Source organism: Pantherophis guttatus, chromosome 6, assembly GCF_059756535.1.
Source record: "Pantherophis guttatus breed Tessera chromosome 6, ASM5975653v1, whole genome shotgun sequence".
Taxonomy (NCBI): Eukaryota; Metazoa; Chordata; class Lepidosauria; order Squamata; family Colubridae; genus Pantherophis; species Pantherophis guttatus.
Window position 1 is genome coordinate 98,775,770 of NC_142068.1, and position 27,417 is coordinate 98,803,186.

General features: G+C 40.3%; 2 protein-coding genes across 3 annotated transcripts in view; both read right to left on the reverse strand.

Moving 5' to 3' along the window:
* Window positions 1-13,509, reverse strand: part of ANXA7 (annexin A7) — a 51,495-nt gene extending 37,986 nt beyond the window's left edge. The window contains exon 1 of one of the 2 annotated variants that reach the window (XM_034435260.3): window positions 13,056-13,509. The gene's annotated coding sequence lies outside the window, so the exon portion shown is untranslated. Of the gene's footprint in view, window positions 1-13,043 lie in introns of both variants that reach the window. The other variant, XM_034435259.3, reaches the window with a different exon arrangement.
* A 7,493-nt stretch (window positions 13,510-21,002) lies between these two features.
* The window catches only part of EIF3F (eukaryotic translation initiation factor 3 subunit F), a 34,161-nt gene continuing 27,746 nt past the window's right edge, over window positions 21,003-27,417 (reverse strand). The window contains exons 6-8 of the mRNA XM_034435256.3: window positions 26,440-26,576; window positions 26,197-26,310; window positions 21,003-21,269 (exon numbers count right to left, since the gene is read on the reverse strand). Of these exons, the coding sequence (XP_034291147.1) occupies window positions 21,192-21,269; window positions 26,197-26,310; window positions 26,440-26,576 (329 nt within the window). The 3' untranslated portion in view covers window positions 21,003-21,191. The remainder of the gene's footprint in view (window positions 21,270-26,196; window positions 26,311-26,439; window positions 26,577-27,417) is intronic.

Consider the following 27,417-nt stretch of genomic DNA (forward strand, 5'->3'; position numbering starts at 1 on the left):
AGATACTGAAATTGTAAAGTAAACAAGAGTTATGCAAAACATTTCAAAGAGGTGCTCTGTAATGTATAGTAAAAGAAACCTTACTGTTGAAATTATTAATACATTTGGGTCACTTGGAGGACCCACACCAGTGGTGGGTTCCTCCCAGTTCGGCCCGGTTTGGCCGAGCCGATAGTGGTGACGATATGACATCACCGAACCGTTTCTGCCCTCCCCCACCCCCACCCCCCGTGTTATTCTTACCTTTTATTTGGCCCCACCCCCAATCTATTGCTGCCTCCTGAGTCCCAGCTGATGGACTATAAGGGAAAAAAACTATTTAAACTCTTGCTGGGGGGCTTCAAAGGGCCGCCCTACAGCTGATCAGTGGTAAAAGGCAGTTTGGTGGTAGACCGGTGCCTCCAAAAACAAATGAGTAGACCGGTGCCTGCAAAAATAAATGGGTAGACCAGTGCCAGCAAACATACATGAATAGACCAGTGCCTGCAAAAATAAATGGGTAGACTAGTGCCTGCAAACATACATGAGTAGACCGATGCCTGCAAAAATAAATGGGTAGATGGGTACAGCTCTGCAAGCACTTAAAAGCCTGGTAGACCAGTACTTCTGCTAAATCCTAAAGAATTGTCACATGACCATCAAGCCACGCCCACAAAATAAGCCACACCCACAGAACCGGTAGTAAAAAAATTTAGAACCCACCCCTGACCCACACAACTACTCTAAGGGCTATCCCCAACTGTCTCTGTATACATGTGAAAACACCACCACTTAATTGGCTACACCAACAAAAGTGCTGTTTGTATATACACACATATTATTCTAAAAATATGAGTTCCAGGTATATTTGTAAAGAAAGAAGAAGACATTCTGCGAGCTCTGGAACTAAAATAATTAAAATTTTATTCTACTAAGCTTTCATCAGCCATCTGCTGACATCATCAGAGTATTAAACTACCATTACCATTTGGCCATTGAGCACGTAATAGGCCCTTCCAGTCATCTCCCACTTGTAATTAGCTGTGTTGTTTTTGCTGTCATCATGCTGGTTGATAGAGGCGTAATTCCTACTTGGTAGGAGGTGGTGGTGAGGCCCCTCCTCAAGAAGCCTTCCCTGGACCCGGCTGAATTAGCCAACTACCGTCCGGTCTCCAACCTTCGTTTTGTGGCGAAGGTTGTTAAGAGTGTGGTGGCACAACAACTGCCCGGGCACCTGGATGAAGCTATCTATCTGGACCCGTGCCAGTCGGGCTTCAGGCAGGGGTACAGCACTGAAACGGCATTGGTCGCGTTGGTCGATGATCTCTGGAGGGCTCGGGACAGGGGTTGCTCCTCTGTCCTGGTCCTGTTAGATCTCTCAGCGGCTTTTGATACCGTCGACCATGGTATCATGCTGCAGCGGTTGAGGGGGTTAGGAATAGGGGGCACCGTTTTGCGGTGGTTCTCCTCCTTCCTCTCCGACTGCTCACAGTTCGTGTTGACAGGAGGGCAGAGGTCGACTTCGAGGCGCCTTGCATGGGGAGTGCCGCAGGGGTCGGTCCTCTCGCCCTTCTGTTCAACATTTATGTGAAGCCGCTGGGTGAGATCATCCGTGGTTTTGGGGTGAGAGTCCATCTGTACGCTGATGATACTCAGCTGTACATCTCCACCCCAGACCACCCCAACGATGCCCCTGAGGTGATGTCTCGCTGCCTGGAGGCCGTGCGGGTTTGGATGGGGAGAAATAGGCTCAGACTCAACCCCTCCAAGACTGAGTGGGTGTGGTTCCCGGTGTCGCGATATGGTCAGCTAGCACCATCGCTGACTATTGGGGGTGAGTCTTTACCCCCCACAGAGAGGGCTCGCAATCTGGGTGTCCTCCTGGACGCACGGCTGTCTTTAGAAGAACATATGACGGCCGTGGGCAGGAGGGCTTTTTATCAGGTTCGCCTGATCCACCAGTTGCAGCCCTTTCTGGATCGTGACGCCTTGCGCACAGTCACTCATGCCCTTTGTCACTGCGTTATTTTATTTGCCAGCTGAGCTCATTATTTCTGGACTGTCAGACTCTCCGTAGCTTTGCCAACTTCTTATCAGTAAGCTACGTGTTTTCCGCATCCACCCACATTCCTTCACTTGCTCTTCACACACTCTTTCCTTTGTTCTCTTTCCAGCAAGGTCCGGCTGAAAGATAGCCGGCCCGAATTACTTTCAAAAATGTAACAATTAACTTTTCTTAGTTAGTGAGATGTTTTATTTTCTTTATAACAAATAAATGAGTTTTATTAGAAACCTTCCTTCGCGTTTTCTTTATCAGAATAGTGCAACAAGGATAAGCCTCGATTCATCTACTCTAAACCAGGGTAATTAGTCCCAGAGCCAAACATGGGATTAATAAATGCCCTGACATTCTGGTAGCACGAGGATGGTCTGATTTATGGCTTTTTCCCTTGTTTTGTTATTTCTGATAAGAGCGCATAGGCAATTAGTTTTTAGCTACTGAGGTACGCTAATTATATTGCTGAGATGCCGAAACAAAAACAAAAAAGGCAAAGTGAAACCAAGACCACTCTTCGTAAATGATTTGATTGATCTTTCCAACAAAGAGGTGGCAGACAGGAGGTTTCCAGATTTCCAGCCCCTTACTACAGCCACACGCCTGGAACGAGAAGAAGCCGTGGGAACAGAAATGGATGGAGATAAGACAGAAGCTGTTTTTGAAGATGATGATTTACGACTGAGGTCAGTAACATTTTCTTCTGATCTTCCAAGCTCTGAAAAAGTCTCCCCAGAACCTTCTGAATTTGTAACGCTCGGTGCAAGCACTGCTGAGCAAAATTACTCCCACGCAGAGAGAGAAACAATTCATTATTCTTCTCAAAGCCCTGAGCTCACCCAGCGTGAGATGGCCATCAAATCCTATCGTGAGCATGTAAAATATTATGAAAATGAACTGTCTCAATTTAAGAGAGATTTGTTTATGCTTGAGCATGATAAGGAAGAATCCCGTGACTTAAATTTTTCAAAAAGCGCCATATTGTCTTTTTGCTCAGAGCCAAAGACACTCCCCCTGGTGGATTCTGTGTCAGGCCAATTAAGGCAAAGAGCACTGCATACGTCACATGAAAGTCTCCCTGATCAAATTACACATGTCTTACATAACCACTCCTACTCTAAAGCATACAATGCCCCGTATGCAAAGCTGCCCAAAGGTGCAGCACCATCTGCTGGCAAAAGTAATTTACTACAGGAAGCTGAAATGCCACAAGTGTTTCCACAGGCCCAAACTCAAACACCCCCTGGCGGTGTTGGTGTCCTTTTAGATGGAACAAAGCAAAGGCAAATGATTGCATCTCCAGCAGGTCATGCCAATATTGCAGATCAAGCACAAATGGCAACTGGAATACAGCAGATTCCAGTGCATCAGCCACAGCAGCTACAAATGCCTGCATATGTGCCCCAGCCACAAGTGCAAATAGGGCCACCTCCTGGCCCACCTCCAATGGCACAACCAAGACCATTTTTAGGTCCACAACAGGCACAGCAAATACCACAGGCATTTCTGCCAGCACAGCCAGCATACCAAGTGCAGGCTCCTCACCAGGCATTTTCTGTTTCTCCACTAACTGGTGAGTCAAAACTAAAAATGTCAGGACACAATTACAAAGCCTGGGTCAGTGAGATTACACTATTGCTTCTTAGAGAAGGCACGCACTGTATGGTATTTAACCCATCTGCTCAACCTTGGACTTATGCAATAAGAGATTTAGAGATAAGGGCTCGCACAACATTATTGATGTCCATGGATACTGAACTGCAGGTCACTTTTCCACCAAATACAACAGCCCGACAAATTTGGGCTGAATTGGAAAATTGCTACAGGCCTATCTCAATTGAATCTTCATGTTTACTCATGTCTGAACTCCACGGTTCGAGATTGAAACCCGGTGAACAAATTGGAGGACATTTGACCAAACTGAAAGGTCTGAGAACAGAATTGAGAGAAAGAGGCCATAACATTGAAGATATTCAAATGATCAGCATCATTATTAACTCTTTGAATTATGAATGGAAAGATGCTGTTACAAAAATTAACCAAGTCCCGATTGCTCAACGCACAGTGGACAATGTCTGTAGACTTTTAATTGAAGAAGAGGCATTCATGCTAGCTACTCCACACTTGAGAGGACCACCCGCATCAAGAGCTCCAGCTAGTCCCCCCTTCCGAGGAAGGACCTACACTCCAAGGATGCCAAGATGCAACACCTGTAATCGTGTGGGACATGCCACCCGGGATTGTCCCCAACGAGTTCCAGCTCCCGTCACATACCAGCCCAGAGGAACAGATTCCAGAGGCAGAGGCAGTGGCAGAAGACAAGGTCGTTGTGGTCCCCGGCGTGATCCACAAACTCCACTCGCCACATTGGCTTTAACCAATGATCCACAACCTCAACCAGAGTACGACAGACGACTCCTGTGGACTTTGGACAGTGGTGCAGCATTGCATGTTACCTACAGAAAGGAACTTTTCACAGAAATGCACGAGCCTGAACCTGAACTACGTGAACTTTATTCTTTTTCAAATCATCCTTGTCAGGTCAAAGGAAAAGGAACTGTTTATGTTGAAGAGCTCGATGCATTCATTCCTGATGTTTATTACATACCAACAGCAACCAGTAATTTGCTTAGTCAGTATCACTTGTCTAGAATGTTAAAATTCCAAGTTCACCACCTTGAAAAAGCAAGTTACATAGTTAAAGATGGAGATATTGTTGCTGAAACCATATTAATTGGTGGTGTTTATTACTTAAAGCCAAAGCCTAAAACACAAACACAGGCAAGTATGCAAACTCCAAAAAGGCAGAGCACAGGCCCAGAGAGAGATGCTCCAGTGAGAGATCCTGTTGCTACCCCTAAGGCTCCTAAAGCCAACAAAAATAGAATTGGTAAACAGGTTGCTCAGAGCAAGCCTGAGGTTCCGCATAAAAATGTTAATGTTGAAAATTCACTAACTGGTAAACCTTTGCATTCTAGGTGTATCCACAAATGGCATAGAAGATTGGGGGCATGCCAGTTTCCATGTTCTTAGGAAGATGCCGGAGTTCGCAAAAGGTTTGGATCTAAAGGGGTGTAAGGTGTTTTTGGATTGTGCTGTCTGTAAAAAGGCCAAATCCAAAGCAGCAGCCATTCCCAAATGCGCTACACGCCTGTCAACACGCATTTTTGATTTGGTTCACATTGACATAGTTGGTTCATTCCCGCCATCATTTGGTGGTAGAAAATATTTTCTAACAATTGTTGATAATTATTCTAGATATGGATATGTATATCCTATGAAAGAAAAATCAGAGACTTTTCAGATCTTTAAAGACTTTGCAACCCTTGTTTCTACCCAACACCAAGTTCGCATCGCCAGAATCCAGAGTGATCGTGGTGCCGAATTCATGTCTCAGCGTTTCCAGGACTGGATGCGTAAGAATGGAATTATTCATCAGACTTCGCCCCCTGACACACCGGCTCACAACGGAGAGGTACTGCAAACCATGATGCGTTGTCTCCTAGAAGACGCCAATCTTGATAAGATATACTGGGGTGAAGCTATCAAGTATGCAAATTACATTGTCAACCGTACTTGGAGCAGTGTAATAAATCAGACTCCTTTCTTCATGTTGTATGGCTACAAGCCTGATCTTAAAAACATTCATATTTTTGGTTCATATGCTATGGTGAACATTCCCTTAGCTCAAAGAAGAAAAGGAGGTCCAGCAGCAAAGAGACTGAGATTTATGGGTATTGATGATAATTCAAAGTGGAGCAAATTTATTGACTCTAAACATGCAATTGTGATTTCCCAATCTGCTAATTTTGAGGAAGATATTGACTGGTCCAGGATTCATTCCAATGATCCTGGAGTTTATTTTCCTAGAGATGATACTGCTGATGCCACGCAGATTGATGATCAAGATTCCACTGATTCTTCTCAACCCGATGTTCCGTCTTCGCAAGCCGCGGATGCTGACGCTAGCGACGAAAGTGAGGACGAGGACGAAGCAGAAGAAGACTGGACAGTTGTTCCAAGACGTTCCAAGAGGGCCACAAAAGGGATCCCTCCACAACGATATTCTTGGCAACTGACAAAAGCACCCTTGCCTTTGATTTGCAATGTCACACTTCCACCTGATAATTTCACACAAATCAAGCAGCTCCCTGATTCAGAGCAAGACAAATGGTATGAGGCAATGCAGGCTGAAATGGACAGTCTAAAGAAACTTAAAGTATTTACACCTGCAAAACCTCCAGCAAACAAAAAGGTCATTGGCACTCGATGGGTCTACAGAATCAAAAAGAAACCAAATGGTGAGTCATTGTACAAGGCCAGACTTGTAGCTCAGGGTTTCGCTCAACGTTATCCTGAGGACTACACAAATACTTACTCACCGACAGTCAGAACTGAGAGTGTAAAAATTGCTTTAGCAACTGCAACTATCCTTGGTTTAGAAGTTTTCCAGTTTGATGTTGACACGGCTTATCTACATGCAGACCTAGATGAAGAGATCTACGTGAAAAGTCCTCCAGGATTCCGACAGCAAGAAGGGGATACCTGGTTTCTAAACAAAAGTCTTTATGGTCTGAAACAATCTGGTTTAATGTGGTATTTATGTCTTACTGACAAACTAAATTCAATGGGCTTTATTAAGTCCGAAACTGATGAGTGCGTGTTCACAAAAAGATCTAACAATGCATATGAGATAGTTCTTGTTTATGTTGATGATATTGTTTATATTGGTCCAAATAAGCAAATGAGTGAGATACTTCACATTGAAATCATTAGGTCACATTAGCACTTATTTAGGTGTTCAGATTGAAAAGACACAGAAGGGGTTTAGTCTTTCACAAGAAGATAAAATTGAACAAGTTTTGCATCATTGCAACATGAAAGATGCTAACACAACAAAGACACCCATGCAAACAGATTTTCACAACTTGACACAAGAAGAAAGTCCTGAGTTCGAGGATCAAACACTTTATCGTTCAGTCATTGGGTCACTGTTATACATTAGTAGTTGGACCAGACCCGACATTGCACTTAGTGTTAATCTCTTATCTCGACACGTAGGTAAGGCAAAACAGTTTCACTGGACATGTATTAAGAAATTACTGAGATACCTAAAATACACTAAACATTTGAAGTTATTGTTAGAACCAACACATACTGATTATGCAGAATTATGTTGTTATGCAGATTCTGATTGGGCAAGTGATAAGAAATCACGCAAAAGTACTTCAGGTTATATGATGTTCTTAAATGGATGTCCTGTTTATTGGCAAGTACGTAAACAGAATTTTGTTTCTTGTTCATCTACTGAAGCTGAATATGCTTGTGTTTCAGATGCATGTAATTCCCTAACTTGGTTTGATGCTTTAGTCACAGATATCTGGACACACCCGATCCGACCGATCACCGTGATGGAAGACAATGAATCGGTGGTTTATATTTCTGAATCACATTTTACAGGTTCTAGGTCCAGACACATTGACATTCGTTACCAAAACATAAAGCATTTAGTGAAAAAAGGTTTTGTCAAAATGCAATATGTATCTACACATGATCAAATTGCTGATATGCTCAACAAACCACTTCCAGCAGCTCAACACGAGTATCTGCGTGAGAAGATGTACCTTATTTGATGATGAACTGATATTCGCTCAACTGGCAAAGAAGGGGAATGTCACTGCGTTATTTTATTTGCCAGCTGAGCTCATTATTTCTGGACTGTCAGACTCTCCATAGCTTTGCCAACTTCTTATCAGTAAGCTACGTGTTTTCCGCATCCACCCACATTCCTTCACTTGCTCTTCACACACTCTTTCCTTTGTTCTCTTTCCAGCAAGGTCCGGCTGAAAGATAGCCGGCCCGAATTACTTTCAAAAATGTAACAATTAACTTTTCTTAGTTAGTGAGATGTTTTATTTTCTTTATAACAAATAAATGAGTTTTATTAGAAACCTTCCTTCGCGTTTTCTTTATCAGAATAGTGCAACAAGGATAAGCCTCGATTCATCTACTCTAAACCAGGGTAATTAGTCCCAGAGCCAAACATGGGATTAATAAATGCCCTGACACCCTTGTCACCTCCCGACTGGACTACTGCAATGCTCTCTACATGGGGCTCCCCTTGAAAAGCACCCGGAGGCTCCAACTGGTCCAGAATGTGGCCACGCGGGTGGTTATGGGCGCAACTCGTTGTGCCCATGTGACACCCCTCCTGTGCGAGCTGCACTGGCTCCCAGTGGCCTTCCGGGTGCGATTCAAGGTGTTGGTCACCACCTTTAAAGCGCTCCATGGCATTGGACCTGGATACCTTCAAGACCGTCTTCTGCCACCAGTAGCCTCCCACCGGCCAGTCCGCTCCCACAGAGAGGGTCTCCTCAGGGTGCCATCGGCCAAATTATGTCAGCTGGCGACACCCAGGGGGAGGGCCTTCTCTGTGGGAGCCCCTGCCCTTTGGAACAAGCTGCCCCCAGAAATTCGTAAAATCTCTGATCTCCGTGTATTTCGCTGTGCCCTCAAAACCTTGTTGTTCCGGCAGGCTGGGCTATCAAGGTAAAGATTTTAATTGGGTTTTAAAAATTGAATTTTAAATTTGGGGTTTTAAATTGAGCCTATCATTTAATAATTTTAATTTATTTTAAATTCTGTCTGTCTTTGTGCTTTTAATCAGGCTGTACACCGCCCTGAGTCCTCCGGGAGAAGGGCGGTATAGAAATAAAATTAATAAATAATAAATAAATAAATAAATAAATTTAACACAACGCGGGAAAGCACCCGAGATTTTAATTTTTTGCATATATTCCTTAATATATGAAAATAACAAACTGATGCTTTCATGCATATATAAATACAATTATAAATGTAAATAGCCCAGAGTTGGATAGCATATAATTTAAGAAATTATGGTTAGTCACATAGTCACAAGTTTAGATTAAATTTGTCATTTTTCTTCACCTATCTAATATCAGTATTAATAAAGAAATGTACTAATATATTATTACTGACTAACTCAAAAGAGAATGGATTGGGTATTCCACACCTTAAATTGGACTGCAAAGCCAGATAGCTGAGAAATATTGTAAGAGTGGTAGGAAATGCAGAACCCAAATGATGGTTTGCCATGGAACTTTAAAAGAGGATGAAAAGTCTCTCCTTCTGTGCTGATTATACTAAAGAACAATAAATTCTACTTCTAATCCATTTTATGTCAGCAATGGAAATCTGGAAAAGGTGCAACCTCACTTTTCTCCCTCCATTTCAGTACTTATTAGTTATGAAACATCCTCATTGTGAAAAATTACTACTGGTAGAAAGTAATGAAAGAACAAAAGGCAACTGAAGTAATATGTGATGTTATTTTATTCTGGGGGGGGGGAACATTTTCAAGCACCAATCTTAATTGCCTCAATTTGCTACAAATGTATTTCTTTTTCCCCACCCCAAATAATATCAAAGCTATTAAAAGGCAACTTATTGAATTTGAAAAATTAATTCTGGATGTCATCAAGTCAACAAAAGAATTAACATCCAAACTTTATATTATTGTATTAGACCACCATATTTCTGTCATAAAATGGCTTATAATCACTTTGAGGGAAATAACTGAGTGAGAGGATTGAGATAAGATTTCGGTTTACAAGCTTATATTCTCTCAAATCAGACAAAAATACACCACAATAATTTCTAGATAATTCATTCCACTGAAACTGATATATATTTCAAAAAATAAATTTACGCCCTTTGAATAAGTACAGTAAGAAAGGCACAACCCGTGTTTCCCTGAAAATAAGACCGGGTCTTATTTTCTTTTGGGCCCCAAAATATGTACTAGGGCTTATTTTGGGGGCGGGGTCTTATTTTTTTCCCCGTGTACGGGAGGCCCACATCTGCTTGCTTGCAAAAGGGCAGGAGGCAGTATGGTGTGCCAATGCCGCTGCCACAAGGCAGGAGGTTGAGCTCCCCACATGCCCCGCATCAGCTTATCTCAGGGGCCCTGCAGCCAGGCCACCCATGCCCAAACACTTGCCTTGCCTTGTGGCGACTGCTCCACTGGGACCCCGCGTAGCCACAGCTGTGGTCATGTGAGGTTGGGGGTGGAAGTGTTAAGGTGTGGATGGCCTAGCTGCGGAAGCCCTGAAGTAAGCCGGTGCAGGGCACATGGGGAAGCTCCACTCCCCCCTGCCTTGCCTTGGGGCCACAGCACTGCGAACAACCAGCTGAAATGGGTGTGCAGCCAGCTGTGCAGGCTCTTAAGTAGGGCTTATTTTGAGGGTAGGCTTAATATTAGGTGCACGCGTAAAAAACATGCTAGGGCTTCTTTTTTGGATAGGTCTTATTTTCAGGGAAACAGAGTATTTGTAGTAGATCTAATCAAGGGATTTAGGATTTTTAGAAATACTATAAGTATTAATGGATCTAATTCTAGGATATAGTATTTATAGAAATGGTTAAATTCAAGAAATAAAAAATAGACCTATAATTAACTAGATATTTTTTATTTAAAAAGAAAAAATATATGGAAAAGAACTGCCTACTTGTTGCCTCCAATACCATATATGCAAAAATATGTATTTATAAAAAGCTTTAACATCAGTAGTTAATAGTTCAGAGTAGAAATATTTACAATTTAAATATATATGAAATTCATAAAATATAGGCATTTTCCTATTGCATGCTGTGAAGTTTTATCCTGTTTTAGCTGATAAATCTTCATTTTTAAATTATCTGACCATAATGGTCAGAACACTGTAAAGTGAGAAAGAATACAAACTTTTATCTCCATATGTAAAATGGGAAGAGATACCCTTCCCTAAACTACAAGCTGAAAGAGAAAAGTCCTGAAGGATTAGTCAACCAAAGCTTCTACTGACATTTATTGTTTGGCAGAGAGAAAGACACACGCACAAGAGAGGGAGAGAGAGAGATTTAATTTGTAAAATTTAAATGGCTGCACATCTTATAAGAATGCTTAACAATGGTTAAATTTGTGCAATGTGTAAAGTTAGGGTTAAATTTGGCTAGCTATTGTGAAGTTAAGTGAGTTCTACAGAGATAGCTCCATGAATTATGAGAACTCAGTAAATAGTAAAAAATGCTAATAAAACACATCTTATAGCCTAATTGGTTTAGTTACTGGTTATACATTTTATTTTTATATTATCTTATGTTGGGCTACATCTGAAAATATCCTATGAAAATCACCTAATTCAGTAACTAGGTAAATGTATCATGTGAATGCAGCTTTGTTGTGCTCATTAAAGGCCAGTCAGCTACTGGATGGGAGAGGCCCTTGGAAAGCTAGTATTTATTTATTTTATTTTATTAGATTTATATACTGCCCTACTCCCGAAGGATTCAGGGCGGTGAACAGCCAAAAAGATAAAACACACAGATTATAAAATTTAAAACAGTATAAAAACGTATTAAACTATTTGGCCCAAGACGAATTAGGTGTAAAGAATGGGCAAATTAATGAAATATTAAACATAAAAGATTAGCTAATCCTGTCAGGCCTCCTCAATCTTCTATCAGATAATATGTATTAAATGGGGGAGAAATGTTACAATAAATGAAATGTTAATATTAAGATACGATAAAGATTGGAGGAGTAAGAAGAAGACACAAAAGATGTACTCAGATACACTGAATGATTATGTATTGTATGTTTGTTTGTCTATAAAATAAAAAAAAACCTTTTTTTTAAAAAATCTTCTTCTATCAGCAAAATCCCCCTGAAAAAGGTTTATATTATCAGTATTAGTTCTCCAACAATATATTTTAAGTAAATTAAGTTTAAAGGCCGCTACATCTGTAGTACTTCCAAAAGCCAGCATAACTGGTAAACTGTACAATTATTTGTGATGTAAAATTCTGTGGCAGCTACCCCAGCGGTACAAATGTCTTAAGAAAAAGTTGGACAATCTGTGACTTGCATGCTGCCTTCAGAAAAGTGCAAGCAGTCCCCTATCTGCTTTTCCTGCTAGCAAGTAGATCAGTCTACCAATGGGGAAGAAATTGCAGCAGAGAAGCAGGGATTTTCAGCAACTCTGCTTAAGAAGAGGGCAATATTTTCCCTCCCCATTGTGGTGCTGAAAACTGAACTGAAAAAGCTTCCTGGATGAGAAGCGAAACATCTTCAAGAGGGAAAAAAGCAAGTCCAGTTGCCTTTTGAAAAAGCACTTTTGGGATAACCATGATCTGGATGACGGAGAATTTCCATAGATATTTATTTGCTTGTGAGGAAATTTATCTTCCTTCGCTCAAAAATTTCCCAGAGGGAATAGGGTGTATATGAAGGCATGCATTCACAGATCTACTTTATTTATTTATGAAATTTATTTGCCACCCATCTTGTAGCCAACGTCTCTAGGGAAACAACCTACTCTATTTGTTAGTAAACAAGGCTAACCTCTGTCTTAGAGCAGCTACGCATTGTAAGGAAGCAGAAACGAGCACACTGACAATGAAGAGAATGACTTCACACATTAGCTGCCAGCACTATAGATCAAATTAAGGAGAAAGATTAAACACAAAGAGAAAATTTTCCTGACGAGTACATGCCATCATTAATTTGCTCATTATACAACGAGCCGCTAGAGAAAAGCGTCAAACTCAAGAGTAACAAAAAGGCCTTAAATCGTTTTCACGTTTTCATTGACTGACTTGTACATAATTTCCGGCGCTTTTATTCCACATTTTCGGTTCATGAATGATCTATATTCACAATAAGAAAGTTTGCTTCATGATCTGAAGGGGGGGCATCAAACGGGCAAAGAGAGCGGAGTGGGTTAGCTGGTTACAGCGGGAGACGCGAGCCCCTCTAACTGGGACATTCCCCCCCCTCCCATAAAAGAACATTAAAAAAAAAAAAAGCAAAAATAGATCCAAAAAACTAGAGGCAGGCACACGCCCTGTGAGGAACCTGGAAAGGGAGGGGGAAAGGCCGTCTCTGGGAGAAAGGGACTGTCTCTGTGGCCTCAGACGGAGTACTTCCCGGCTCGGGCTCCCTTACCCCTGCACTCGCCTGGACTGCGGCTAAGAAACTCGGCGTCCCCTCCGACCATCAACGCTCAGTACGAAGAGCAAAATGGAGACGGGCGAGGCGAGCCTGTTCCGCCCCTTTCCTGGTCCGAGGGTAGGAACGTTTTCGCCCCGCCTGCCCCGCCGGCCTTCCGCCTTCTCTGGGCAACGGGAAGGCGAAAGTGGGAGCCTCCGGAAGGACGAACTTCGGCATCGGCTGCGCATCCCTGTCACTCCTCGCTCCGACACCGAACCGGACACTAGACTACCATGGAGAGACCGGCTGCGCCTCAACAACGCCCGCCGCCACTCATCGGGCACTGCTGCTTGAGCATTAGTCTTCGTTGCTCCCTTCGAAGGAGCGCAGCGTTGCCGCAAACCCTCTTTCGGGAAAAATGCATGTGCCGGATCGGGAGTCAACCCTGTGATTTAGGCCCTTGTCTGGTCAAACGAAGGATGTGTAACTGCCAGTCCGCAATTTTACTTGTTGTTAGATAAACGTAGTTTTGCTTTAGCTTTAATAGGTATTAAATCGACGAAACAGGATTTATCTATCTTAATGTTTTTTACAAGGGAGCCAGGGGAAAATCCACTGAGATAAGAGCACATTTGGCTGCACATAAGAAGCCATCTCAACTATAGATCTGCTATTTTTGGCAATGATGTGCCATCACAGACCTGATTTGGAGGTTCAGGTAGTCCTCAGTTACAACCAAAATTAAATCCAAAATTTCTATTGCTAAGTAAGTTAAGTTTTGCCTCATTTTATCTTTCTTGCTAGTTCTTAAGTGAATTACTGCGTTATATGGATCTGGCTTCCCCAATAATTTTGTCAGGTCACGAAAGATTATCACATGACCCCAGGACACTGCAACCTTCATGAGTCAATTGCAAGTATCTGAATTTTGATCACATGACTATGGATATGCAGCAATGGTCATGTGAAAAAGTCAAGTTACTGTTTTCAGTGCCATTGTAACTTCAGTCACTAAATAAATTGTTGTAAATTGAGGACTATCTGTATTGAGCTATACAATATCTGCATGGGATCTTGATGAAACTTCTGTCATATTCCTAACCTCATTTCTGTGTATAAAATAAGTTCAGATTTGATCATCTTTGCCTCCCAAACTGAGACAGGTATCTGTAGAATTTTAAAAAGCACAATTGGAAAAAAAAAAGCACGAGGATACAGGTAAATACAGGTCCATAGGGATTATATCAAAGTAAATGCAATTTGGCAAAAATATGTTGACAGAACTATAATAAAAAGATTAAGGATTTGTGGTGACAAAAAACTAAATAGCCATGATTTTCTAAAAAAACTAACAAAACTCAATTTTGTCTGTTATCTTGGACCTTTGTGGTAGCTGACTGACAATCTCTGCTTTAGTTTTTGATATGTACATGTCTGTACAATCTAGGGGCATAATCAAATTTGAAGAAATTATGTTGAACTTGTTTTTCTAGTTTTCATTTTTCCCTTTACACTTGAAGATGGTAAAAAAGAAAGGAATCTTCTTTTCTCTGTCTCGATTAATCAGATTAAAACTTCTGCTACATTTGGATTATATGGGGACTATGATTCAGCCAATGCCACTTCCCAAGAACATCCAAGTTTCAATGATTGAGGTTGCATCATCTCCTCTATGCTGTTTAAAAACAGGGGTGGGTTCTATTTTTTTTTACTACTGGTTCTGTGGGCGTGGCTTGGAGGTCATGTGACTGAGTGGGCGTGGCTAGCTGGTCATGTGACCGGGTGGCCATGGCTATGTGTATAGGGACTACTCAGAGGGCTGAAAAAAGTCATTTCTGACAGGTCCTCGCACTTTTGACTGGTCCTCACACTTATGACCATCCTCACATTTATGCCTGTGCAGCATTCTTAACAACCATATCACTCATTTCACAACTGCTTCTCTTCAACATGGTATAAGATAGGGCAAAAAACGTAAAATGTGAGGACAGTCGTAAATTCGAGGACTGGTCAAAAGTGCGAGGACCAACGAGAAGAAGCCGAGAGTGAAATTGAAAATTATGCAAGATGTTCCAGAAAGAGGAGGTCTTAAACTTCCAAACCTACAGCTATATTATGATGCAGCAGCTTTAACTTTAACAAGTTTGGAAGTAAAAAGGCTGGAATATTGAATGCAGAAAGTTTTGATCTTGAATTTGGATGGCATGCTTACTTATTTTATGATGACAAAGTTGATAAAGTATTTAAAAGTCATATACTTAGGGACTCTTTGATGAGAGTTTGGAAGAAGCATCGACTCAAATGGGATTATAAAATACCGCTATGGCTGGATCTTGGTCATACTTTGTGGAATACAAATATAATGTCACTCGGGGGGGTTTTATACAAAGAGGTTCTTTTTACAGATGCGGGCAGATGGCAGCTGAAGACATTGCAGACACTGTTGGACGAAGGGATTAATTTAACTTGGTTACAATATAATCAATTACAATTGAGATGGAAAGAGGACCAAAAAACTGGTATTATGTCGTACGAGGAAGAATTGGTTAGACATATAAGAGAGAAAGGTCCAATGCATATCAAAAGGCTTTATAATGTTTTGCTAGAAAAGGGACTCAGAAACCGAATTAGTTCAAGACTGTATGATTAAGTGGGCACAAAATTTTGAAGAACCAGTGATGTTGGAAACATGGGAAAAAATTTGGGTTCAGAATGTTAAATTTACACAGTCGCAGAACCTGAGGGAAAATTTCTATAAAATGTTTTATAGATGGCATTTAGATCCCAAAAAGTTGTCATGTATGTACCCTAATGTTCAGCCAAAATGTTGGAGATGTGAATGTTTGGATGCTACGTATTATCATGTTTGGTGGACCTGTAGGAAAGTTAAGGCTTTTTGGATAAAAATTTGGTGGGTCATGCAGAATGTTTTGAAGAAAAAAATTCAATTTTCTCCACAACTGTTTTTATTGGGTATAGTTAAGGATTTTACATTGGGTGAAACAAAATTGATATTGTATATGATAACAGCAGCAAGATTGTTGATAGGTAAATACTGGAAGAATGAAGCTTTGCCCACTATCGAGGAATGGACTTTGAAGATGGCCAGTTTTGCAGAGATGGCGAAGATTTCAGCATATTTAAAAGATTGTTCACAAGAGACTTATGAATGGGAATGGAAAAGGTGGATAGAATATGTTCAGAACAAATATCAAACTAGAAAGTATCAAATAGCTTTTATTTGAAAATAATGTATTGGAAATATTTTAATGTAAGGAGGTAAAGAGAAAAATTATACAGGGGAGGGAGGGGTCCAAGTTTATATATAAGTGTTATATTAAGGGTTTTTTATGAGTATGAGTATATTATAGGGAAGTCTGGGGGGAGGGGAGGGTTAGGGAGGGTTAGGGAGGTTGGGAAGTCTGGGGGGGAGGTGGGGGGGGGGAAAGGGGTGAAAATGTAATTGTAAAACTTTTGCAATAAAAAAAAAAAAGTGCGAGGACCAGTCAAAAGTAACTTTTTCAGCCCTCTGAGTAGTCCCTGTGCACAAAAGGACTACCCAGAGGGCTGAAAAATGTGATTTCTGACAGGTCCTCGCACTTTTGACCGGTCTTCGCAGTTATCATCATTTATGCCCATATCATGGTCATCATTTATGCCCATTGTACCATTCTTAACAACCGTGTCACTCATTTCACAACTGCTTCTCTTCACCATGGTGACAAGATAGGGCAAAAACGTAAATTGTGAGGACAGTCGTAAGTTCGAGGACTGGTCAAAAGTGCGAGGACCAGTCAAAAATAACTTTTTCAGCCCTCTGAGTAGTCCATATGCATAAAAGGATACAGCAATAGAGAGGGATGAAGGAAGGGAAGGGAAATTAGAGTAGGAGTGAAGGTAAGAGAGGGAGGAAGAGAGGAGAAGGAGAAAGAAAGAGGAAGTAGGGAGAAGAAGAAGAGGGGGGAAAGAGAAAGTAAGAAAGAAAGAAAAGACAGAGGTAGTAGGTTTGAGGAGAAAGATTGCTGTACAATAAAAAAGATGAAAGGGAAGAAAGCCAACCCCAAACAAATAAAGATATTAAGATAAAGAATGAATTGTTAAACTTTAAAGAATAAAAGAGAACAAATAGCAATAAATAGCAATAATTAGAAACACACATACAAACATACAACATATTTTCTTTGAACAGAGTATTTGGCCGGTTCACAAATTTAAACAGTTGTAGGAGGTTAGCACCCACCCCTTTCCTAGAAGAATGAAATATTTTGGGAAATATTAAAAAAGCAGAATATTATATTTCCCTGGATGAGAAATGGAGAAGCATATTTTACAGACAAAGCAGCTCCCACCTTCCTGCCCCCCACCCTTTGTTAATGGGCCAGAGGCAGAAAGTCAATCCTTTGTCAAAGGACATTTGCAACACAATAGCAACAGAAACTAACACAATGGGCCCCATCAAGCCATGTGATCCTGTCCACCATTAAACCATCTTTCCAAGCAGTCTCCCATGTTTCCAGTGTCTTTTTCCCCACTTGGAGCAGAACCCAGGATATTTCTTCCAACACAGTATTTAGTCATTTCAATTAAATTTACAATTTCTATATTTCCTTTTTACCATATTTATTCCTCATCTATTTTTTTTAAAAACCAATATTACCCTTCATCCTCATCTCTAATCTTAATCAAATTCAATTTTTCCCTTCTATTCTATATTATGCCCCTTCCCATTGTCATCTATTTTTATATCCATCCTCACATTGGTTAATTATGTAATACAGTTGTTTAATACAAATTCAACATTTTAATATAAATCAATTAGTTATATAACTACCTTTTTGTATATTAATCAATATGAACATGAATATTCCAATTATTTCCATGCAATCCAATTTCTTACAAATCAATTAATTATATTTACCAATAATAATAAACCAAATAATTTCCCCCCTATATTCCTCCAAACCACAACTTAGCCATTTCTGCTTTCAACACAATATGCAATTAATAGTATCTCAATTATTACAATTCCCTAGTTAAATAGAGCTTTTTTTTCTTCTGTATTTTAAAATCTTGAACCTCCTCTTGCCCTAAATTTCCCATTGTTTGTAGTTTTGCACCTACCTTTTTTGGTGAGGAAAAAGAAATCTCTCTGCCTCATTTTGTCACGTTGCACCAAAGATCCTGCTTACTTTCAATTTCGCTTTTTCAGCATAGCTAGGAGGAAAAAAATCTGCTCCAGGAATTTACCTCTTTGCAGCTAGCTAGCAACAGAGCCCTCCGCAAAACAGCTGAGAGTAGGGCGGCTCTTTGAAGCCCCGCGGCAAGAATTTAAAGTTTTTTTTCCCTCTAGCCATCAGCTGGGACTCCAGAGGCAGCAATAGATTGGGAGTAGGCGGGGTAAGCGAACGGCGACCGGGCGATCCAGCATAGGCAGAGGGTGAGGGTGAGTGAAGGCGTGGGGGGGGGCCGAGAGAGGGCTTTGGCGACCCCTGTGAAATGGCCGTTCGACCCCCAAAGGGGTCGCGACCCCCAGGTTGAGAACCGCTGCACTATAGGCTTCTGCTTGAATGTTATTGCTAAGGTGCAATCTCTCGCTGATTTTCCCTAGTGCTTCCTTGGGTATATTATAAAATACTCATTAATATCCTCCTCGTTTTCTACACATAATTTATCCTGGATAGAAACTAAGTATTAACAAAGATGTGGTTTTTACAACAGTGACAAAAAGTAGCTCAGGGCTAGTGCTAACTCATATTCTTATTCTCATAATGTAATTATTACTTGATCATTAGCCAGATTAAGCAACAAGTGACAACATTGATTGAGAAAATAACATAGAACATGCACATGGTATCTTTATACAGGGATAGATTTACGATTGAGAGGCATAGAATTGTTTCCTCAGAATCCTCATCCATTTATTAAACAGCCCTAGATGACAGCTGATAGCAACAGGCATTTCCAAGCCATATCTGAAGAGATAAGTCATGGTGCAAAGACCCAAAAAGTTTCTGCAAAAAATGGTTTGAGACCTCCAACCCTCTACCTAAAGACTCAGCCATTCCACTACTACAGCATTATCAATTTAGGCCAGGGGTGTCAAACTCGATTTGAGGGCCGCATCAGGGTTGTGATTGGTTGACTTCGGGGGGGAGGGGCAGGAGGGGCATGGCTGGGTAATCACAGCCAATTGGGTGGGCATGGCCAGGTCAATGTTGCTCGCATCGGGCACCTCTGATGGCCCAGGCAGGGCTGAGGGGGATCCATTGTCTCCAGTGGTGGAAGGCAAGACCAGAGCAAATGCCAAACCCTTGTCCACAAGAGGCCACGTGGAGGACGCCCGGATGGCGGCGCAGGCTGTCCAGAGCCCAGCCTGGCCGAGGTCCCAGGGCACCGGGACCACACAGCCCAGCCCAGCCCCGCTTCCCAGAGGGGCACCTGGCTGCGCTTACTTCCTCCTTGAGGCTGCTGCTGCTGTGCTCGCTCTCCTTGGCCAGGTTGCTCATGGTGTGTACAGGAGAGCAGAGTATGGGTCAGAGGGACGCCCACTCCCTCTCCTTGCAAGGAGATCCGACTTTGTAACCAAAGCATCCTCAGTGATAGACCACCAGGAGAGGAGGGGGCAAGGGGATGGCAAAAGGGCAGCAGGGCTGCTGGTGGCCAAGTGCTTCCCTCAGATCTTCCCGCCCTCTCGTAATCTCCCTTCTCTTCTCCTTCCTGTCTTCCTTCCTTCCTTCTCCTTCCCCCTCCTTCTTCCTTCTCACCTCCACCCTTCCTCCTCCTATCCCTACCCTTTTCCCTCCCTCCTTCCCTGCTTCTCATTCCCATCTCCCTGTGGGCCTTGAGTTCGACACCTCTGGCTTAGGCAAAGAAGCAGGTCTTATCAAATTAAACAGTCTGGTTTAGCATTCTATTCCCCTAACAGTCAATCAGTATCTGTGGAAAGGGCCAGCAAATAATAGCACCTCCCATTTATATTACTCACTAAAGAAAAAAATCTTGAACAAGATCAGATCTTTAAGATCAAGATGCCAATTCTATCCCCCTATTTATTCTGGCAGTATTACTACAGTATTTTGTATCACCCACATCAGGAACCGTGTACAGAAAAATAATGTTTGGTTTATAATTCAAATTCCCAAATACATCTATGGAGCATCAATCCATAGTAGAACTGTCATTCATATATAAAGAAATATATCCTGATCATCTTATTTCATCACTGCATTAATCACTAGACCATCTCCCACTTTCTCACTGGATAGCCAAGTTCCCAAGCTGCTTCTACTGAAAGGAAAATCCTTGATTTTAGGGATATCTGTTCTTGCTCAAGAAAAAGGATTAAACACCCTTTCATGAGCTCCTTCCTTGAAAACAAAATTCTTTAACAGAACAGTCATTGCTTTCCTTTCCCCCAGGTCAACTATTTAAAGGAATTTCCTGAGACCTAGAATGTTATTTTCATCTAAGTAAATGCCTATAATTTCTGCTGGCACTATGACACTGTGTTGTGATACACTGTGATACAAGAATGCATTAATTAGCTTTCACAGCCCTGTTAATATTCTACATTTATAGCATAGTTGAAACATTGGTTATTTGAGAAGTATTCTTCTTCTGCCTTGCCCTTCAACAAAATCTTATGCTGTACGATTTTTTTTATCAGTAAACTTCAGTCCAACAAGTCTCTATCCTAAAAGAAAGTAATCTATAAAACAGGAATCTGACAGAAATTAACTTTTTTTTTCTACAATGCCTATCCCTATATTCAACTAAATCTTAAATGTACTTTGGTAGAAGTTTGGAATGATATTTTGAAAAGCTTATTATTTTTAATTGAATTATTCTCTTTTTCACACTTGAAGCTCATAAATATTTTCAAAAACAAATTCAAATATATTTCCCTAGTAGAAATCAAGGATCCCTACAAATTTATAGAGCTATGTTAATAATACACAAGCAAGACAGAGGAACTTAGGAATTCCTTGGTCATTTTTAATGATGATCATCTTTCTGACCATACTTAGAAGAGGGAAAAAAGTGATGAGAAAGATTAATTCAGCAGTCAGTTCAGAAGATAAAATCCAAGTATGGAGTCTGGACTGTGCAAAGAAGTTCCACTGTTTCTTTAGGATGTCTTGTTAATAGATGGTTAAGATTTCATTACAGGTTTAAGATTTTTTCATTGAGTGCAATCTGTGATTGGGTGAGATTTGCCAAATAGGTTACCATCAGCAGGTCCTAAGGAGGAAAAAAAAAAGAATATACTTAAGAGTCTGTACATTATACAACATTGTTCAATGGAAATAGTAATTAGAAACAAATCTGTAACTTTGTCCTCTCATTCATACTAATAAACAAACATTTTAAAGCTTCCAATTTTAGATTGATATAAATGATCTAGATGAGGGAATTGAAGGGGGACTCATCAAATTTGCAGATGACACTAAGCTGGCAGGAATAGCCACACTGTAGAAGACAAACTCAAGATCCATAAAGATCTTCATAGACTTGAAAACTGGGCCTTAGCTAAAAAAATGAAATTCAACGTAGATAAAAGTAAGGTTCTACACTCAGGTAACAAAAACCAACTGTATAGTGAAACTTGGCTTAATGCCAGCAACTGTGAGAGGGTTTTGAATTCTAGTGGACAACTGCTTAAATATGAACTAATAGTGTGTGGCAGCAGCCAAAAAAGCCAATGCAATCCTAGGCTGCACTAACAGAGGGATAGGATCAACATCACATGAAATTCTAATATCGCTTTACAAATTCTTAGTAAGACCACACTTGGAATACTGCATCCAGTTCTGGTCACACACAAAAAAAGACACTGGAAAGAGTGCAGAGAAGAGCAAAAAATGATTAGGGGGCTGGAGGCTAAAACATAAAAAGAACAGTTACAGGAATTGGGTATGTCTAGTCTAATAAAAACAGTGACTAGGGACACGATAGCATTGTTCCAATATTTGAAGGGCTCCTACAAAGACAAGGGGGTCAATCTGTTTTCCAAAACACCTGAAGGCAAGACAAGAAACAATGGTTGGAAACTAACCAAGGAGAGAAGGAACCTAGAACTAAGGAGAAATTTCCTAATGATGAGCACAAATAACCAATGGAATAGTTTGCCTTCAGAAGTTGTGGGTGTTCCATTACTAAAGGCTTTCAAAAAGAGACTGGACAACTATTTGTCTGAAATGATATAGGGTCTCCTGCTTGAGAAGGGGTTGGACTAGAACAGTGATGGATAACCTTTTTGTCATCACATGCCAAAAGCGGGGGGAGCACGGGGGGGTCATGCGTGCACGTGTCAACACCCATAATTCAATGCTCCCCACCCCACTCACGCAAAAAGGTTAACCATCACTGTTATAGGTCATCTAGTCCAACGGGCCTTCCCCACCCCCCTGGAGGCCCTCCAGAGGCTGGAAACAGCCTGTTTCCTGACTTCCAGTGGGCCCAGAAGGCCTGAAAATCAGCTGGCCAGAGCACACATGTGCGCTGGAGCTGAGCTAGGGCAATACTCGCATGCCCACTGATATGGCTCCGCGTGCCACCTGTGGCACGTGTGCCATAGGTTCACCATCACGGGACTAGAAGATCTCTGAGATTCTTTCCAACTCTATTATATAATATATGTTATACAGTTTCACACTTTTCTGAATAATAACCCTAATTCTTCCTTAGGCATAAAACCTGAACTGAGTCAGTCCCTCTTGGCTCACCTCACCTCAGAGAGTGCTGTGCTGTTGTAGAGAAAATAAGAGGCAGAAGCATTATATACACTGTCTTGAGTTGTACCAAAATACCAAAGTACAAAATACCAAGTACCAAAATAAAGGTACAACTCTAATAATAACAACAACAACAACAGAACTTGGTCTAATGATCAAGCCATCAACTAGAAAGTAAAGGACCATGAATTCTAGTCCCACTTTAGCCACAAAACCCAGCTGGGTTACTTTGGGCAGTACTCTCTCTCAATCCAACCAACCTCACAGGGCTGTCATAGGAAAAATAGGAGAAGTGCTGGGTATATTTGTCACCCTGAGTTATTTGTAAAATAAAAATAAAATTATGTCCCATAAAAAGCATGTTTAACAATGTTTACAATGCTCTACTACATTATAAGTTATGCGCTACTTTTGAAAATAAAAAAGCTAAATGAGAGTTGGCAAATTACAATTACTTAATCCTGAAATATACCAAGTTTTAAATTGCAATGTCATAGCCATTTACTGTATTTAACATTTACACTTTCTAAGTTTAGTAACAAAATGTGTAGAGCATGGTTTTTGAACCTTTGGCTTGCCTGGCCGCACTAAGTAAAGAGGAATTGTCTTGGGCCCCGTTTAAAATATATAATATAGTTAATGTATATAAAAATAACAAACTTCCTTTATTTTTTAATTTTTTATGAGATCCTGTGGAGCTGTATAACTAGCTGTCCAGGGCCTCATACAGCCAACAAGCCGTGGGCTGGACACCCTGGTGTACAGTATGGGAAGCCAAAAGGAAGAACTTAAAATCCTAACACAAGACAAGAAATATGTCATAGACATTACTGATACTTTGTGACAGTATAGAACTCGAAGGTATTTGATTTATTTGATTTATTCAGAAGGAATAAATTGCCCTATACATAAGGAAGGCATACTGTATGCCTGCATAAAACTTCAAGAATTGCAATATGAAAATCCTGTCAACAATGTTTGGACAGGAATTAAAAAAGAGTGAAATAGAAGTGTCATTGCTGTGGATGTTTATTATGAACTGCTTGCCCAGGCCAGATATATGGATGAGGTTTTGTGTTGTCAGATGATCAAATTTCCCAGGAGGCATGTGACAGTAACAGGAGGTTTCAGCTATCCTCACAAATGATGGGAATCTAACTCTTATCAAGAATCAGAGGCCGGATTTCTGTTTTCTGCTGACATTTATCTTTTTTCAACAAAAGGGTCTGCAATCCTAGATGTCATCTTAATTAACTTGGGGAAACTGTTGGAAGAAGTGAAAGTGACTGGAACTCTAGGAAAAAGTGACATATTAACCTTTCATGATATCAAGGGAGAGGGAATGGGAAAAAATCAAGTATACGGGATTTTAGAAAAACAGATTTCAATGAACTCAGGTGGAAAATCCAATGGTTTAAAAGGAGAAAAGAATCTGGGAATGATGAAAATTCATTCAAAACAAGACATTAAAGATGCAAATCCTACTAATTAGAAAAATAGGAAACGAGACCAGTATGGATACACAGAGCTTTCTAAAATGGAAGGAAAAAAGTTTAATAATAACCAAAGATACAGTTGCCAGAAGAGATTGTGTTAGAAAGGTTAAATATATGATGAGTTGAGGAATACCTGTTAGGATATGGTTTGAGCCTAACAAGTTGTCCAGGCAATATATGTGTTCTGTGACTTTAATATGAATATGTATTGTGTGACTTTAAAGTTTTCCTGCTGATTCATTGTAATGCTGAGTCATGCTGTAATTAGTTGTGAACGTATTTAAGGAAGGTACTGTAAAATATTCAGTTGATGATAAGCTACCATAGTGTGTGGAGTTGGTATCCATTGTGCTATCATCGTTGGTTGGAACTGCTACCATCGTGGTTTGTGAACCAGAGAGAGTTTGTTATTCTAACCAACTACTGTTTGTGTGGTAAGAAGATTTTATATCACTGGACTAATTTAACTGGCAAAGACTTGGATTTGTTTAAAGACTATGAGATTGCTTTTTCACTATAAAGTAAACTTTTGATAAACCAGTTTGCACATCTCTTATTCATTGCTCTCAGCAACGTTTCTCCGTGCTCTATACTCTGCTGGTTGGTAACACAACAACAATATCCTTAACAATACCCAAACAAATAAATACCCAATAACAACAAAAGTTTTGCATAGTATGTCAGAAGCAAAAGAAAAGGCAAAAATGGAGCAGGCATGTTGTGAGATAAAATTAGTAACAAGTTATGGCAAGAAGATATAGAATCTTAGAGCAGAAACCCCAGTTAGCTACCAACCCACTAAAACTCAGGCTAAAGAAGAAAATGGTAAAAGATCAGTTCCCTAATTTAAATGAATTCAAGTCTCCAAGGACATAAATACTGAAGGAAATAGCAAAGATGACCACAAAACTCCCAAGTGGTAATCTTTCAAAACTGGTAATTTTTGAAAACTCATGGAAAACTGGCGAGTTTCAGAAAACTGGAGAATAGCCTTATCTTCAAAATGGACAATATTCTTAGCTTCTTAAAAGTAAATTTGAAAGTATGTATGTTAAAAGGAAGTTAAAAGAAGAGTATAGTGAATGTTGTTAATATAAATGATGATAGTCTATCAAGATTAGTAAGTGCAAATATAGAAATATATATTATTTCCCACAGCAAGGAAAAAAGATTAAATTGATTGCTTTATTCAAAGAAAAGAGAATGTCTAATTTTGTTTCCACTAGAAAACCACTTCTGGATTTTGTGTTTGAGATGGAAAAAATGAAACTTTGATTTTGGTTTTGCTGATTAAATACGTTCATTGTTATAGAAATGTCTAGTATATATTACTGTGTAAAAGTAAAAAGCTGAGGCTGAAATGTTACTATCTTCTACTGTGCTAAAAAGAGTCGGAGGTCAACACCGTTTTTTCTTCCCTCCCCCCACTACTCTCTCTCTCTTCCATTTTTCCTCTTATTTTTCCTCTTATTTTCCATTATTTTCATTTTCCTTTATATTTTGTATTTTGATAAAGTACTAAAAATTTTGAGCTATGTACATGGACAATATTTTCAAACAGATTATTAACCATTAAATGTTTTTATTTTATTTTTCAATTTTCAAATGGCTGTCCTATGTAAGAGGAAACTATTCTCAGATCAAATCAAATCTTTATTACAGAAATAGACCAACATAATCTCTGTTTCCTTGGAGGGCAGGAAATGCAATGCTGTCCAGAGAAGATATCAGAAAGATTGATATCAACCCAAAGCAACTTCTAAATTGTGTAATTTAAGAAAGCAGACAAAAGTTTATGGTAATAATTAAAGATTATTCTACCAGAGATGTAATGCAGGCTTGCATATTAACACTTATCACTAAACTGAACAACAATTTATAACTCACCCATCCATACAACTTATTAGTACTACTTACAAGTCTATTCCAAGGACTTACATTGATATTGCTATTCAACATAGTCTCAAAGTCCTCTGGCGAAATTTTTGGAACTTGGTTAACAAGATCCATCAGGAAGCGCCCAACAGTGTTGTCAGCAGCCACTTTTCCAGACTAGACAAAAAGGACAGAGATACTATTTTTAAAATATTTTTGATATATTACACATCAACAGAAAAATGAATACACACACACAAGAGTCTTGTTCCCTATTAGTGCATATTTTGGCCACAGCACATTTACCAGCACATCTTCTGCATACTGTAGTACTGTGCTCAGGGTATCCTGAATCTGAGCAGAAGCTGTCCCCACTTGCTGAAGATCACTTGACAAATTAATCACTCGATTTGGGCTAAAGCAGGTTTTCATGATGAGATCAACTGAGAACAGAGAGTAGATATGAATCTGTTAAATACAGTTATGGTCACAAATACTACAGTTATAATTTAGGTAAGTAAACCATTAACTTATTTTTAACATATTTTTTATCATAGGTATAGTGTGCCCTCATTAGACAGGTATTGACAATCACATGCTTAATCACTTTGACCTCCACAGTGTTGATAGGAACCTTTAACAATATCTCCAAGCAAACTGTTTATGCAAATGCTGAAATTGAGACAGTTGTACATGTATTTCTTAAATGCCCTATTAATCATTCTCAGAGGGCAGAGCTAATCACTCTTCTAATTGTAAATTATTCAGGCTTGTCTCAATGGGTAATTGTGTACATCCTATTAAATGACCAGGACTGTCAACTGAAAAATGGCCAAATTCTGTGCTGTAGTAATAGTTTGTTACCTAATAGAGCGGGTGTTGGTCCTACCTGATAAACCCCTTTTCAGCTGGAACGAGAGACTCCAGGCACGGGGTATCACTCTGTCTTCTGGCTCTATAGACTGGGTTCAAATTGTAGAGACGCCCCCTCTTGATGACACTCCGTTTCAACGATGTACCACAAGAGATCTATACGCATCACCTAACAACACCCCACGAACGCTCCCTGACCAGACCCCTGTCTTTTGGGTGGGGCTGGAGTCTCTTGTTCCAGCTGAAAAGGGGTTTATCAGGTAGGACCAACACCCGTTTTCCAGCTAGGAACTCGAGACTCCAGGCATGGGACTTACCAAAGCAGACAGTCCTTAAGGGTGGGAAGTCGTCTGGTCCCGCAGTCTGGCTGTCTCCACCAAACTGTGCCAAACTCACCGACCCAATCCGCCT